Source organism: Schistocerca gregaria, chromosome 1 (genome assembly GCF_023897955.1).
Source record: "Schistocerca gregaria isolate iqSchGreg1 chromosome 1, iqSchGreg1.2, whole genome shotgun sequence".
In the NCBI taxonomy this organism is placed as follows: Eukaryota; Metazoa; Arthropoda; class Insecta; order Orthoptera; family Acrididae; genus Schistocerca; species Schistocerca gregaria.
The window spans coordinates 635,213,906-635,231,754 of record NC_064920.1 but is presented as its reverse complement, the minus strand read 5'-3'; the positions used below and the strand labels follow the sequence as shown (position 1 = coordinate 635,231,754).

Here is a 17,849-nt window from a genome sequence, read left to right as displayed (position 1 = left end):
AGAGTAATAAATAATTGAAGTTTAAATATTTGTTGGTTTCGCTCGTTATTTAACATCAAAAGCACATAAAAAACACAGGACCTCATCTTTTTACCCCTAGACAACCAGATTTAGAGCCAGCATCAACATCGAGACACAGCAGCGATCCAGCAGGCAGCAGCGATTACTACAATGCATTTTAATGGCGCCAACCTAGCATCAAGTGCTAACAAGCTCCGTAAATGGGAGTGAAATACTGCGATTACAGCAATTAGCAATATCTACGACTAGGCGACCATTACAACTGGAAGGTGGTGACACAGTGGGGGAAGGGTGAAAGATGCAGAAACAGGGGTACCTGTGACAGGCCGAACAGGGGTACCTGTGATTGAGGGAAGGATGGTTGTGTGAGTGGAGGATGTGTTGTAAAGATAACTCCAGTCTGCTTGGTTGTGAGAAGCTGGTGTTCGAGGGAGGGATCCAGATGGCCTGTGTTGTGAAGCAGCCACTTAAATTTTGCATATTGTGCTCAGCTGCATGTTGTGCCACCAGGCTGTCAACATTATTCTTGGCAACAGTTTGGTGGTTGCCATTCATCCTGATGTTCAGATGGTTGGTAGTCATACTGACATTAAAAGCTGTGCAATGTTTGTAAAATTTGAATAGCTAGCACTTCCTGCAACTCTCTTAAGCACAGTTTTTAATGAGATTTTTGCTTCCTCATTAGCCTCTTCTGACATAAATTTAATATCATTACATATAGTTACAGGTGCATGATTATGAAGGGCGGTATATGACATGGCTTTTTTCGCAGGTGGTGCGACCTCTTATGGGTTAGGATAAGCCTGCAATGCACTTCTCTGTTTCTCATATTTATCACATCTCTATATCCAGAAATAACCTGTGATGTAAAATGCAATGTTATGGTAAAATATGCAGATGACAGTAAACTACAGATTTTGTTTGAAAAATAGCCTGTAAAAACACAAATTTTTGTGTGCCCAAGTCATACAAAATCCATTAAATACATGCGTAAGTCCCTTCATATGAGATAAGGATCAGAAACAAAATACACACAAAGAACATTAAAGTAAAATGGCTACACAAGATCTGCAACATTCTGCGCCTTACACTTTTATAAAGAATTGATCAAGTAGCTAAAATTTATTCCGGCTTTAAATTTTGTAGTTAATATCAGAATGGAAGGTGTACAGTAGTGTTCTACATGCTTTCCAGGATTTTTAACTTTTTGTTTCTTCCTTCTATTTCCTTTTGTTTCAGAGTTTTATGTGTGGTATTGGAACTGAGATATGGAGATTTTTGATGCAAGACTTTTAAATAGGGACATGCACATTCATGTTTCGCAACAAAAATAAATGTAAACAACTGCTATAAGTATTTGTAAACCATGATGTTACTTTTATAATCTTTTAATGTGATTTTCCACAGGATGTTGCCAGAAGGGTAGATCTCCGTCATGTCGACATCTGTTCTGTTGACCCCCCTGGTTGCACTGATATTGATGATGCACTTCACTGTATGGCAATTGGAAATGGAAATTATGAGGTAGAATAATATTTTTTTTAATTGGTGCAAAAACAACTAGAAAAATAATCGATTAATTTGTTGGAAACAAAATTTAAAGTGGCTATCAAAATTAGAGTAATTAAAGCATGCTTTTCAGCAACAAGAATCATCAGGCAATCTACTGTTGAGAGGTGAAGGAAACATTGAAAAAAAATTTCTTTGGGGTCCTCGGTTATCCTTCTGTGTTGCTCTTTTACCTTTCTTCATTTCCACCTTTTGCTTGGCTATTCTCTTGTTGCAGTGACAAAAAATTTTATGTGAAAGATTCAAGTTAATATCTGTTTATTTTGCCAAAACCGTATGCCAGACTAGTGATGCTATTGATATCCCTATTAGTGTATTTTGAAGGCTTAAGATTTATTTCTTCTTCTCCAGGTTGGTGTCCATATAGCTGATGTTTCTCATTTCATACGTCCTGGCACTGCTATTGATAAGGAAGCAGCCCATAGAGCTACTACAGTTTATCTTGTTGACAAAAGGATTGATATGGTTCCAGGTATACATCTTGAAATCATTGTAATAGTCAGTTGACTATTATAAGTAAAAGTAGACGTGCCTGGTGTGTACTGCTGATGACATCTTCTTGGGCTTCCATCTAGATGAGTGCATTGAATTTACGTGACTTTTCATTGAGTCTTACTCTCATCATCTTCTAGTGAACTCTTTGTCAGAAGATGATGAGAATGGCACTCATCAAAATGTGTTACTTCAATACAGCCACCCAGATGGAAGCCCAAGATTATAGCTGGCTACTGTCCAATGATATGATAACAATTGTTGAAAGTTGTTAGTTTTGTATTGGTTGGATCTTAATGTTGGTAATTTTCCACAGTGAAATCTAAAACATACTGAAGTCAGTGTTTGGGACTGAATAACTACACACATACCAGGCAGATTTTACGCTACATTATATAAAGAGCAAACTTCAATGTAAATATAATGCTTCTTTGTTGTGGGAGAACTGTGAGCAGTTCTTGTAATAGAAGAAGACAAGTTGTCAGTGCAAATGTTCTACATTAACATAAAAGTTATGAGTATCATTATCAGTAATTTATTCCCCAAATTAATAAGCCAAACTTTCAAATGAAATATGAAGTCTATTCAAAAAATTCTGGAACATCCATAATTAAGTGCTAGTAGTGTGTTGGAGTGAGATACGGTTGGCATCCCTGTACACATCTTTGAAATATGTAACTACCAGAAGTTTGATTGTAGTATGTCTGTTAGATATTGTTCAGTGTTGTATTGAGTAGAATGTTTTGTCACACAGTTTGTGAATTCTGAGATGGCAAAATTAGTGGAACAATCTGTCTGCTTAAATTCTGCATGAAGCTCAAGAAATCCATTAGAGATACACACCAAATGATGCAGGAAGCCTACAGTGATGAGTGCTTAAGCCGTACTCAGTGTTATGAATGGTTCATACAGTTTAAAAAAAGGCCAGGCAGAAGTTAAAGATGACCCTCATTGAGGACACCCTTCAACGTCTACCGACAATGCTCGCGTCAGGAACATCAACGTAATTGTGCATGGCAATTGAAGACTTACTGTCTAAGAGATTGCAGATGAATATAACATTCCAGTTAGATCGTGTCATGAAATCCTGACACAGCATCTTGGAGTGCATCATGTTGTCACCAAGTTTGTCCCACAGCTCATGAGTCAAGACCAGAAACACCTTCGTCTTGCAATCTGTGAAAAACTTTTGGATTGTGCAAATGAGAACAGGATGTACCATAAGAGAATCTTAACAGTTGATGAGATGTGGATCAGTGGTTAAGCTGTTGGACCAAGGTTCAGTCTTCACAGTGGGTTGGGAAAGGTTCACCAAAACCAAAAAAAGCTGGTCAGATCAGGTCAAATGTCAAAGCCACACTGATAGTTTTCTTTGACTTTAAAGGATTAGGTCACCATTAATTCATACCAGAGGTACAAACTGTGAATTGATCACACTATTGGGGCATGTTGTGCTGCCTGTGAGAAAATGTGAGAAGGAAACGGCCTGAAATGTGATGAGACAATTCGTGGCTCTTGCATCACAATAATGCACCCTCACATTCATCCCTGTTGGTGCATGACTGTTGCACAAAACATGAAATCACTGTGCTGACTCATCCTCTGTACTCTCCAGACATGCCCCCGTGGACTTTTTTATTTCCAAAGATAAAAATCCCATAGAAAGGACAAAGATTTGCAATGATAGATGAGATAATAGAAAATTTGCAGCTGGCACTTCATGCAATTCAGTAAGAGGTGTACCAAGACTGCTTCTGGAAGTGGAAATGGCATTGGGAGTGATGTATCAACTGTGGAGAAGAGTATTTCAAAGGAGACCATGCAAAAGAAGTAAAAGGTAAGCTTAGAAAAAAAATTGTTGACAAAGTTCTGGAATTTTTTTGAACAGACCTCATTCAGCCACACAAACCAAATTACTAGTGTAGTATAACGTTGACGAATTTTCACAATGAAAAGTGAAATTCAGTGTGTACAAGGGAAAATACCATAAATCCAGTGCACTTTATTGTTCTGTAGAATTATGTAGATAAATTACTGGAAGAATGAAAATACATCAGTTCTTCATAACTCATAATTCTCTTCTGTTTATGTACATTGTTTTTTTTTTTTTTTTTTTTTTTTTTTTTTTTTTTTTTTTTTTTTTGATCTCTTCAATTGATATATAGTGTTGGTTTTTCGAGATTGTCATTTGTTACATTTTCTAGCAAATCTACTGTGTACTTAGTGTGTAAGAGCACTTATGAAGAGTATTATTGTGGATCTTACCTAATAACGCAATCTGTGAGAAGAAAACCTAGAGAAGGATGGACTTAAAAATACTTGGTTCCTTTTTATAAAGGCAGTATTGCCAAAATAAAATCTTCACTGGTTATTCCCTCTGTGTCAAATTGCATAATATTGACATAGTGTAGACTATCATTATAGGCAAATTGAAGTGTTTAACGCATACATGCTGGCACTGAGAATTGTATTTTTTGCTGTGGGATGCTGCACATATTCAAACCTCCCTTCATCTGGCAATGCTGCTTTTCCTGTTTCTCTCTATGGGGCAACAGTCATACTCAGATGCTCTAAGCTACTGTTTTAGTATGGTGACCTTTTAGTTTGAAAAAAAAAGAAATCACATAAAATAATTTTGTACTAGATTAATCAAAAATTATGTGATATCTCATTTGTTCCGAAAGCTGTTTGTTGCACCTGGCTGATATGTACTACATTGTATGTCAGTGTCTTGCTGGTAGCATAATTGGTAGAGTCAAACTTGAACCACCAGTGATATGCACTGCCCAACAGAAGGATGTAGTGTGAGCCACCGGTGGTACATGCCAGCATGCACACATTAATTATGCTACAGTGAGGCAGATTTAATCTCTGTATGGAGTTGTTCACATTCAAATCTTATCTTCAGCTGCCTTTGAGTGGATTTAATTCCTGAAAATCACCAATGGAACCTTAGATTTTGCTTCGATTAGCAATCTACAAGTTTAATTTCATTGAACATGCAGCTGGTATCTTTTGACAGATCTACTCTGTTCTCACTTTCTTGTAATCATCTGATGACTGCAGTTCTTCCCCATTATAAACTTGAATGGCGGCACTGAGTTTCTCGTCCTTTTATGGTTATCATCAGATCTCTTATTACATGTCCGTTGCTTTTGCATTGGCCTGTTTATGTTTATGTTTCTTTTTGGGCCTCATGGTTGTGCCTCAGTTTTTCTAGGAACAATGTATATGATGAACATCTTGCTCTGAAGCCTTCATCCTTTGTCTTTGTTGTCCCTGTCCTCACTATAAGTGCATCCCTCTCAACGTGGTATCTGAATGATGTATCCCTCATTACCGGTCTTTCCCACTTTTTTCTCTGATGAACGAGGTATTAGTTATAAAAGTCAGATATTGTATTTGAAACTAGTAAATTTTTGTAGCAGTAGTATTTGAAATTTTACCTCCTGCCATTCTAATTTAATATTCAGTGCTTTAAAAAAATTTTGCTTCATGTAATTACTGGCCCACTTTCTCTGAAGTGTTTGATGTTGGTGTAATGTGTCCTAATCCCAATTCCACACTTTGTTACAGAACTCCTAAGTTCCAACCTTTGCTCACTCAGAGGAAATGAAGAAAGATTTGCATTTTCCTGCATTTGGGAGTTGTCACCTAATGCTGAAATAATTAATACTAGATTTTGTAAAAGTATTATTAGATCACGAAGAGCTATGACGTATGAAGAAGCACAGATCAAAATTGATGACAAAACTCAGACTGATAATCTAGCAGTGTCATTAAGACACCTGAACAGTCTGGCAAAAATACTGAAGAAGAGACGCTTGGATAATGGGTTAGTATACTTTGTTTGTATGTATTCAGGTCACATTGCAGGTTCGGATTTAAATGTGATGATGAGGATGATGTTTGGTTTGTGGGGCACTCAACTGTGCAGATATCAGTACCTGTACAAATTCCCAACCTTTAATCAGTCCAATCTCGCCACTTTCATGAATGATGATGAAATGGTGAAGACAGCACAAAGACCCAGTCATCTCGAGGCAGGTGAAAATCCCTGACCCTGCCAGGAATCGAACCTGGGACCCTGTGCTCGGGAAGCAAGAACATGACCGCGAGACCATGAACTGCAGACATGGATTAAATCTGAGACGAATCCTTAAAGCAAAGCACATTCGGTCATCCAGGTCTTTTTGAGTGCAGTATTGACACCTGTTATGCACAGACAAACAAATTATTACAGTGTCAGAAAAACAGGATGATTTATTTAAGAGAAATAGCTTGACAAACTGAGCAACTCAGTAATGCATTGGTTCACATCTAGCCCAAATACAAGCAGTTATTCAGCTTGGCATTGATTGACAAAGCTGTTGGATGTCCTCCTGAGGGATATCGTGTCAAATTCTGCCCAATTGGCGTGTTAGATTGTCAGAACCCCAAGGTGTTTGGAGGGACCTGCCTGTAATGCTCCAGACATTTTCAATTAGGGAGAGATCCGGTAACCTTGCTGGCCAAGACAAGATTTGACCAGCATGAAGACAAGCAGTAGAAACTCTCTCCATGCATGGGCGGGCAGTGTCTTACTGAAGTGCAAGTCCAGGAAGGGCAACAAAGCGGGGTACAGAATATCGTCGACGTACTACTGTACTGTAAGGGTGTTGCAGATGACAACGAAAGGGGTCATGCTATGAAGAGAAATGGCACCCCAGATCATCATCATTCCTTGTTGGTTGACAGATGTACCACTGTGCTGTAAGGTTGTTGCAGATGACAACAAAAGGGGTCTTGCTATGAAGAGAAATGGCACCCCAGCTCATCATCACTCCTTATTGGTCAACATGGTATGGCGAACGACAGTCAGGTTGATATCTCCCCTTTATCTGGGGCATCTCCAGACAATTCTTCATTGGTCTTCGGGCCTCAGTTTGAATCAGGACTCATCACTGAAGACAATATACTCTAGTTGATGAGATTCCAGGCCAAAGAAGTGTCTGGAGACACCACAGATAGCTTTGGGATACCAACCTGACTGTCACCTGCCATATGGCCCGACAGTTAGTAATGATGGTCCGGGGTGACATTTTTTTCATAGCAAGAGCCCCTTGGTTCTCATCCACTGTACCCTTATAGCACAATGATATATTGACAATATTCTATGCCCCCCCCCCTCCCCCCCCCCGTTTTTGCAAGCTGTCCTGGGCTCACACTTCACTGATATAATGCCTTCCCACACACAGAGAGTGCTTCTACTGCTTATCTTCATGCTTGCCAAACCCTACCTTGACCACCAAGGTCACTGCATCTCTTTCCAGTTGTAATGTATGGAGAATTATGCACGGTGTCCTCCAACAATCTCAGGATTTTGACAATCTAACACATCAGTTGGACAGAATTTGACACGATGCCCTCAGAAGGACATGCAACAACTCTTATCAATCAATGCCAAGCGAAATAACTGCTTGCATAAGGGTCAGAGGTGGACCAACTTATTATTGAGTTGCTCAGTTCGTGAAGATCTTACTGTTGAATAAATTAGCCAATTTTTCTGAAAATGTTATCATTTGTTTGTCTGTATATGTACATCACATCTATAGATTTCAGTCCCATTCCAATGATTCCTTTGTGGTGTGTCTTTTTTTCTTAGACTGTTTTAAGTTTATAGCAGTTTGTTTGTAAGCTTGAGTTTTAAACATGAAGCTCACCAAAGCATTTCAGCCATGTAAAGATACATGGACGGAATAGACTTCACAATTCTTGCAGTACCTCCAATTGTCTTCCAGCCCACCCAAATGTAAAACTGTTGAATATGACAAATTCTGAATTCCGTGAATCAAAGGTTCCTATATTATGAATTAAAGGTAAGATGAAAGATGACTGATAATCATAGCATAGTTGCTGAAGACTGTAGGAGATAAATAATACACAAAACCACAACACTGTGGAAAGGATAGGATGCTACTCTCAATATAGAGGAGACACTGAGTTGCAGACAGGCACAATAGAAAAGCCTGCTAAAATAGCCTTCTTTCAAAATAAAAATGTCCACACATTCACACAAGCACAACCCAAACACTCACATGGCCAGTCTCTTGACACAGTCTGTGAGAAGAGCTCACAGAAAAGGCTGGCAGTCAGGTGCCAGCATCCAGAGATGTGTTTGTGAATTGTTCTTTTGTGAATGTGTGTGTTTTTCCTATTTCGGAAAAAGGATGATCATGTTTTAGCAATCTTTTTCGTTGTACAGAATTGTTAAAGCTTTCGTGGTCACTTGTTGACAAACTGCCTATTGGCTTCTGTCTTGGGTTCTTGCCGATGTTTGTGTAATGAGTTTACTGAAGTTTCTCCAGCTCAAGTGGCTGTCATTGTTAAAGCTTCACCCTCCATTGCCGGTGGCGAACTGGAGCCGAGCTTGCAGCCACAGACTATATGTACCTGGCCCGCCAATGTCCGAGGGCTTCTCCGCAGTCATTTCTGGTGCGGTTCTCCTCTTGCTACCTGTGACGGTCATTCGCTGTAGTAAGGGAATCGAGGATCCGCTTACCTTAAGACTTTCCTCTTTCTTGTTGAAACCATTTGCGTGTTTTTGTATTTCTACAGCTCCTCTCTTTTCTCTACAGCTTCTCTCTTTTCGTTGTGCCTATCTGCATCTCAGCAGATGTGATGAGTAGCAGTCTATCCTTCCCATATTGTTGTTATTCCATCCAAGACTTTCCAGTGTTTGACCAAAAAACACAATTGTCATTGTATGTTTGAATATACACTCCTGGAAATTGAAATAAGAACACCGTGAATTCATTGTCCCAGAAAGGGGAAACTTTATTGACACATTCCTGGGGTCAGATACATCACATGATCACACTGACAGAACCACAGGCACATAGACACAGGCAACAGAGCATGCACAATGTCGACACTATTACAGTGTATATCCACCTTTCGCAACAATGCAGGCTGCTATTCTCCCATGGAGACGATCGTAGAGATGCTGGATGTAGTCCTGTGGAACGGCTTGCCATGCCATTTCCACCTGGCGCCTCAGTTGGACCAGCGTTCGTGCTGGACGTGCAGACCGTGTGAGACGACGCTTCATCCAGTTCCAAACATGCTCAGTGGGGGACAGATCCAGAGATCTTGCTGGCCAGGATAGTTGACTTACACCTTCTAGAGCACGTTGGGTGGCACGGGATACATGCGGACGTGCATTGTCCTGTTGGAACAGCAAGTTCCCTTGCCGGTGTAGGAATGGTAGAACGATGGGTTCGATGACGGTTTGGATGTACCGTGCACTATTCAGTGTCCCCTCGACGATCACCAGAGGTGTACGGCGAGTGTAGGAGATCGCTCCCCACACCATGATGCCGGGTGTTGGCCCTGTGTGCCTCGGTCGTATGCAGTCCTGATTGTGGCGCTCACCTGCAAGGCGCCAAACACGCATACGACCATCATTGGCACCAAGGCGGAAGTGACTCTCATCGCTGAAGACGACACGTCTCCATTCGTCCCTCCATTCACGCCTGTCGTGACACCACTGGAGGCGGGCTGCACGATGTTGGGGCATGAGCGGAAGACGGCCTAACGGTATGCGGGACCGTAGCCCAGCTTCATGGAGACGGTTGCGAATGGTCCTCGCCGATACCCCAGGAGCAACAGTGTCCCTAATTTGCTGGGAAGTGGCAGTGCGGTCCCCTACGGCACTGCGTAGGATCCTACGGTCTTGGCGTGCATCCGTGCGTCGCTGCGGTCCGGTCCCAGGTCGACGGGCACGTGCACCTTCCACCGACCACTGGCGACAACATTGATGTACTGTGGAGACCTCATGCCCCACGTGTTGAGCAATTTGGCGGTATGTCCACCCGGCCTCCCGCATGCCCACTATACGCCCTCGCTCAAAGTCCGTCAACTGCACATACGGTTCACGTCCACGCTGTCGCGGCATGCTACCAGTGTTAATGACTGCGATGGAGCTCCGTATGCCACGGCAAACTGGCTGACACTGACGGCGGCGGTGCACAAATGCTGCGCAGCTAGCGCCATTCGACGGCCAACACCGCATTTCCTGGTGTGTATGCTGTGCCGTGCGTGTGATCATTGCTTGTACAGCCCTCTCGCAGTGTCCGGAGCAAGTATGGTAGGTCTGACACACCGGTGTCAATGTGTTCTTTTTTCCATTTCCAGGAGTGTATTTGCTGTGACTCAGATTCAAAGAAAAACACATAATGAACATCAATGCAAATAATTTAAAAATTTACCATTTTTATATTTCTTATGCCAAACCTTAGTCTTATGCCAAACCTTAGTCATGAGATGTAAAATTTGTTCTTAGAGTGTAAATCATGCCTTTGCAACAAAATGCAAGGTTTGTTGTGTGGTTGCCAGACGCATTTCACTTTTTTTAATCTGAAGAATCTTCAGTGGTCTATAATGTATATTTTATTTCTTATGACATTTATATTATTCTATGCTGTGCATCATCTGCTGCAGTGTAGTGGCTATAGTCAATAGCTGATTCTATGCTGTGCATCATCTGCTGCAGTGTAGTGGTTATAGTTAATAGCTGCTAACCTTCTGGTCATTGGTTCAAACCCCGCATCCTGCAGTTACTTATGATTTGATATTTCTGGTTTCTGGGAGGCTCTGTGATGTATTTATTTCAATTTGCTAGAACATACCTTGTATATACAAATAAGAGTACCCACTGATGAAGTGGGCAATTATTATCTGCGTTTACTTCATCTTTGCTCGGTAAATGTGCTTTCAGTATGAACTTTTAGTTTTGTTGGTGCCTTCCTCTCGTAATTGTTACTTGATTCTGGATTCTTGTGACACAGTTTAGTGGAGACACTGGGTATCACAGACATCGATATTACCGTGACTCCAATAAACTATGCAAAAGCCATCACCTTTCTTGTGTAGCCTCCAAATACAAACAGTACAGTACTCCAATGGTCTGCAATGTCAAGGTAGCAATAAGTACTAAGCATTGGTGAGTAAGAACACACACCAGGCATCCTGCAGTGTGTTTGGGAAAAGCTGGTTGGGATTTAACTGAGTGGTAAAGGCATTTGACTGCATCATTAAATACAACATGTGGGACCGCGTGACCTGTCTTGTCAACGTTATTCTTACTTGGACAGTATAGCTCAGTGAGAGTTCAAAAATAATGAGGAAAATCTCTAGAGTTGGGACACATTGAAGTTGAGAAGACATTTGATGACAACCAGCAGCCAGTCTGCATAGCCAAAGAACAACTAAAGAATATAGCCCAACAGTAGCAGGAAGCAGCAGTGTTTTGGGGCTGTGTCACACAGTAAACCCGAACTGACAAAGGTGCACACCTAATGAAGGGCAGAGCAGATAACACCCATCAAGCACTTCTTTTGAAGGATGTCACCACAGCAGAAGGACTTGTGAACTGATGCCATCACACCTAGACAATGCACCAGAAAAGAATACTTCGAAATATGATTGAGAGGCTTGTGATTGTCATACTAGTGGCAGCCATAGAAACTATCAAGACTTTGCTATATCAAAAGCAAGTTTGTCAGTCACTGGTGCAGATCTCTGAAAAACATGCCTCACTAGTCAAAGACTGCAGTAATTTATGTGTGAGTTGCTTGTGTGTGTATGTGTGTTTGTTCAATGAAGGCCTTGTTGGCTGAAAGCACATTTTGTGACAGTATTTTTGTTGTGCCTATCTGTGACTCAGCATCTCCTCTAAAGAATTCCTGGACTTCCATACATCAGATAGGAAAGCTTAGAGTTTGCTCACAAAATTAGTAGTGGCACCCCATGAGATCATAGATATGATGCTGTTGTCCCCAGCCACATTGCAGCCAACATTGTGCCCACTTCCAGAACTCCTCAAGTCTGGGCACATACTGTTGCAGCTAAGAAGAAATTATAAGGGCTATCGGAACAGCTTGAAAGATGAAATGAATATTTTCTACCACACAGCATTGAGGAAGTAATGACTGCCATAAAAGAAACGAAACCAGGGAAAGCCCCGGGCTTTGATGGGGCACACGTTGAATTTATTTTGCACTGTGGCCTGTATGTGGGGGGGGGAGGGGGGGGGGAATGGCTGGCTGAGTTCTTCACAAACATTCTGCAAATGAACAACATGTCACATGAAATAAAACAAGCAGGGGTAATAGCCTTATTGAAACCAGATAAACCAAACAATAAACCAGAAAGTTACAAACCCACAGAGTTACTTAGTGTGCTATATAAGCTACTGGAAAGAGTAGCGTACAGTAGAATAAGTCACAAGATTTTTGAAAAATGCCAGTTGAACCGGCAGGATTCAAACCTCACTGCAGCTGCATATATCTAAGCCCTCTTCATAACAACTTTAATGGAAGCTGGCTTCTAAAATCAAGAGAGGTCATCAGTTGTAATCATTGATCAGACAGCTGCAGATAATACTGTCTGGAGCCAAGGTGTCGTACTGAAACTTTTGCAAATCATTCCAAGGCTAAAAACTGGCTGTGTCATAATTGAAATGCCCAATAACTGAAGCTGACAAGACTGCTGAGCAACAAGGTGTGTTCACACATGAAGCTAAACAATGTAGTGCGATAAGGATCTGTCCTGGCACCTCACCTAGTCAGTTTTGTACATATCAGGTATGCCTCAAACCACATAAAAATGTCTGATTATGCTGATGCTGAGCACTTGCAATGGTGCATGGAGATCTCAAAATTACTGAGTCAGTATTGACCAATACTTTATCATTTACTGGTGAATGTTTCTGCTAATGAGAAATGCAGTCAAGTGTTGCTTAGACAGAAATCTCAGTGCTTCATCTAAGCAACAAGTTGGCCAGCAAAGACCTCACCTCCTTGCCGCCTTTGGATAAGCAGCTGCCAGCAGCAAGTCGTATACTCTTAGCTCACTTATTTGTTACATAGTTCAATTCTTAATTTCTTTGCGTGTTTTTGCGTATTTGCATTGTTTAATTCACAAATTTCGGGCAAATTATAATAATTGGGAGTTATAGCATCGCATTTTAGTACCTGAATAGTATAAATTCGTGTAGTCATCTGTCTTCTGTTTTTGTTTTGAATAGCCAGTGTCAGTTGGTCACAGCCAGTGTACTCCCTGCCGCCGTTGGATAAGCAGCTGCCAGCAGCAAGTCATATACTCTTAGCTCACTTATTTGTTACATAGTTTAATTCTTAATTTCTTTGCGTGTTTTTGGGTACTTGCATTGTTTAATTCACAAATTTCGGGTGTATTATAGTATTTGAGAGTTTTAGCATCGCATTTTAGTATCTGAATAGTGTAAAATCGCGTAGTCTCCTTCCGCCGCCGAGCAGTGTGTCAGCAGTGGGCAAGTAGCAGAATTACTGCATTTACCAGGCAATCTTGTATTTTAATAACCATTTAAATTTTGTGTCGAATTGTTTGTGCTTTCTGTAGATTAGTTCAGACGTTCTTTGCATAACAGTATTTTGCATGGATAGGGACTGCGACGGCTGTGTTCGGATGCAGACTGAGTTGACATCCCTTCGCTCCGAGCTTCAGGCAGTGTTGGCTTCGGTCACACAGCTTGAGGCTGTTGCCAATGGGCATCACTGTGGGGGTCTGGATGGGGGTTTTCGGCGACGGCCAGCTCGTCCCTTGCATCCCCCGATCAGACTACAGCTGTGGCTGACCAGGACACTGCCCACATTGAGGCTGACCCCTCACCTGTGGTAGAGTGGGAGGTCCTCTCAAGGTGTGGCAGGGGGCGAAAGACATTCCAGAGGGCTGAACGGAAAGCCTCTCCAGTTTGTCTAACGAACCAGTTTCAGCCTCTGTCTCCAGCTGATATTGATCTTGGGCCAGACATGGCAGCTTGTCCTGTTCCGGAGGTTGCCCCTCAGTCTGCAAGATCAGGGCGGTTGCAGAGGCTGGGCTTACTGGTAGGTGGGAGCTCCAACGTCAGGTGTGTAATCGGGCCCCTTAGGGATATGGCTGCAAGGGAGGGGAAGAAAACCAATGTGCACTCCGTGTGCATACCCGGGGGGGGGGTCTTTCCAGATGTGGAAAGGGTCCTTCCAAATGCCATGAAGGGTACAGGGCGCACCCATCTGCTGGTGGTCGCTCATGTTGTCACCAAAGATGTGTGTCACTATGGATCTGAGGAAATCCTCTCTGGCTTCCGGTGGCTATCTGATCTGGCGAAGACTGCCGTCTCGCTAGCGAGATGAAAGCAGAGATCACCATCTGCAGCATCGTTGACAAGACTGACTGTGGACCTTTGGTACAGAGCCGAGTGGAGGGTCTGAATCAGAGGTTGAGACAGTTCTACGACCGTGTGGGCTGCAGATTCCTCGCATTTTCCTTGACTTCTGGAAGGCGTTCAATACAGTTCCGCACTGTCTTTTCATAAACAAAGTAAGAGCCTACGGAATATCAGACCGGCTGGATTGAAGAGTTTTTAGCAAACAGAACACAGAATGTTGTTCTCAGTGGAGAGATATCTACAGATTCCATGCAGCTTTTTGCAGATGATGCTGTAGTATACAGAGAAGTTGCAGCATTAGAAAATTGTAGCGAAATGCAGGAAGATCTGCAACGGATAGGCACTTTGTGCAGGGAGTGGCAACTGACCCTTAACATAGGCAAATGTAATGTATTATGAATACATAGAAAGAAGGATCCTTTATTGTATGATTATATGATAGCGGAACAAACACTGGTAGCAGTTACTTCTATAAAATATCTGGGAGTATGCATATGGGACAATTTGAAGTGGAATGATCAAATAAAATTAATTGTTGGTAAGGCGGGTGCCAAGTTGAGGTTCATTGGGAGAGTCCTTAGAAAATGTAGTCCATCAACAAAGGAGGTGGCACTCGTTCGACCTATACTTGAGTATTGTTCATCAGTGTGGGATCCGTACCAGGTCGGGTTGACAGAGGAGATAGAGAAGATCCAAAGAAGATCGGCGCGTTTCGTCACAGGGTTATTTGGTAAGAGTGATAGCGTTACGGAGATGTTTAGCAAACTCAAGTGGCAGACTCTGCAAGAGAGGCGCTCTGCATCGCAGGTTTCGAGAGGGTGCGTTTCTGGATGAGGTATCGAATATATTGCTTCCCCCTACTTATACCTCCCGAGCAGATCATGAATGTAAAATTAGAGAGATTCGAGTGTGCATGGAGGCTTTCTGGCAATCATTCTTCCCGTGATCCATACGCGACTGGAACAGGAAAGGGAGGTAATGACAGTGGCACGTAAAGTGCCCTCCACCACACACCGTTAGGTGGCTTGCGGAGTATAAATGTATATGTAGACATAGGTGTACTTTGAAAGGAGGCTACTCAAACATAACAGAAATCCAGAATATCTTGGGGTCATGCTGGATAGAATGATCAGTTACAGCATATATTAATTCGGAAGGACGACGGTTCAATCCCGCGTCCGGCCATCCTGATTTAGGTTTTCCGTGATTTCCCTAAATCGCTCCAGGCAAATGCCGGGATGGTTCCTTTCAAAGGGCACGGCCGACTTGCTTCCCCATCCTTCCCTAATACGATAAGACCGATGACCTCGCTGTCTGGTCTCCTTCCCTAAAACAACCAACCAACAGCGTATATTAAGAGCAGCTGCCAAAATTAAACCTCGAGATAACATTCTACAGAAACTCTGTGGTACATCATGGGATCCTCAGCATAGACACTCCATACTTTGGCTCTGGGATTGGTTTACCCTTTTACAGACTGTCGCTCCTAGACTTATTGAACACATCTGAACCATACCATGTGTCTTATAAGTTGTACAATCAGATGTACATCTGCTCTCTGGTTACCCCTACTTAGCTAGGTACCACCCCCTTCTCTGCCATGGGAAATTGCACTTATTGGAGTACAAAAAACTGCAGAAAAATCTTCACCTCCCTGTTCACGCAGACAATCCAACCATCAGTATAGGAAGGCTTTGCTCTTGTCATCCGCTCCTGGAAACTGCGATGATGTTAGTTGGCAACGGATTTAACACTAGTGATTGCTGGAAATACGCATGACAGATTAATGCTAATATGCAGAAAGTTAAGACGTCATGCATATCGACTGAGTCATCTGGCTTTGATTTGCCACACAAGATCCGGTTGGTTCTTAACTGAATAAGAACGAACTCTGGGAAGTGTGCTGATTTTATGCATAAGTGGAAAAAATAACTTCTCTGAGTTGTGACTGTGGTGCTGAGAAGCAGACTGTTCACCATGTAGTTCAAAAATATCCTCTGAGAGCTTTCAGTGGCCATGTAGCCATAAGCTAAATACACTCCTGGAAACTGAAATAAGAACACCGTGAATTCATTGTCCCAGGAAGGGGAAACTTTATTGACACATTCCTGGGGTCAGATACATCAAATGATCACACTAACAGGACCACAGGAACATAGACACAGGCAACAGAGCATGCACAATGTCAGCACTAGTACACTGTATATCCACCTCTCTCAACAATGCAGGCTGCTATTCTCCCATGGAGACGATCGTAGAGATGCTGGATGTAGTCCCGTGGAACGGCTTGCCATGCCATTTCCACCTGGCGCCTCAGTTGGACCAGCGTTCGTGCTGGACGTGCAGACCTCCTGAGACGACGCTTCATCCAGTCCCAAACATGCTCAATGGGGGACAGATCCGGAGATCTTGCTGGCCAGGGTAGTTGACTTACACCTTCTAGAGCACGTTAAGTGGCACGGGATACATGCGGACGTGCATTGTCCTGTTGGAACAGCAAGTTCCCTTGCCGGTGTAGGAATGGTAGAATGATGGGTTCGATGACGGTTTGGATGTACCGTGCACTATTCAGTGTCCCCTCGACGATCACCAGAGGTGTACGGCCAGTGTAGGAGATCGCTCCCCACACCATGGTGCCGGGTGTTGGCCCTGTGTGCCTCGGTCGTATGCAGTCCTGATTGTGGCGCTCTCCTGCACGGCGCCAAACACGCATACGACCATCATTGGCACCAAGGCAGAATGACTCTCATTGCTGAAGACGACACGTCTCTATTCGTCCCTCCATTCACGCCTGTCGCGACACCACTGGAGGCGGGCTGCACGATGTTGGGGCGTGAGCGGAAGACGGCCTAACGGTATGCGGGACCGTAGCCCAGCTTCATGGAGACGGTTGCGAATGGTCCTCGCCGATACCCTAGGAGCAACAGTGTCCCTAATTTGCTGGGAAGTGGCGGTGCGGTCCCCTACGGCACTGCGTAGGATCCTACGGTCTTGGCGTGCATCCGTGCGTCGCTGCGGTCCGGTCCCAGGTCGACGGGCACGTGCACCTTCCGCCGACCACTGGCGACAACATCGATGTACTGTGGAGACCTCACGCCCCACGTGTTGAGCAATTCGGCGGTACTTCCACCCGGCCTCCCGCATGCCCACTATACGCCCTCGCTCAAAGTCCGTCAACTGCACATACAGTTCACATCCACGCTGTCGCGGCATGCTACCAGTGTTAAAGACTGCGATGGAGCTCCGTATGCCACGGCAAACTGGCTGACACTGACGGCGGCGGTGCACAAATGCTGCGCAGCTAGCGCCATTCGACGGCCAACACCGCGGTTCCTGGTGTGTCCGCTGTGCCGTGCGTGTGATCATTGCTTGTACAGCCCTCTCGCAGTGTCTGGAGCAAGTATGGTGGGTCTGACATACCGGTGTCAATGTGTTCTTTTTTCCATTTCCAGGAGTGTAAATGGCACTGGGGATCCTCCATCAGCTAGCATTCATGTAGGACATCTCCTGCTAAACGATGGATAATCCAGAAGCAAGA

The 17,849-nt window shown here is 43.3% G+C and overlaps 1 protein-coding gene across 1 annotated transcript in view; it reads left to right on the top strand.

The window, feature by feature from the left end:
- The window catches only part of LOC126360237 (exosome complex exonuclease RRP44), a 167,841-nt gene that overhangs the window by 85,799 nt on the left and 64,193 nt on the right, over window positions 1-17,849 (top strand). Inside the window, exons 10-12 of the mRNA XM_050007693.1 lie at window positions 1,429-1,545; window positions 1,942-2,062; window positions 5,659-5,917. Of these exons, the coding sequence (XP_049863650.1) occupies window positions 1,429-1,545; window positions 1,942-2,062; window positions 5,659-5,917 (497 nt within the window). The remainder of the gene's footprint in view (window positions 1-1,428; window positions 1,546-1,941; window positions 2,063-5,658; window positions 5,918-17,849) is intronic.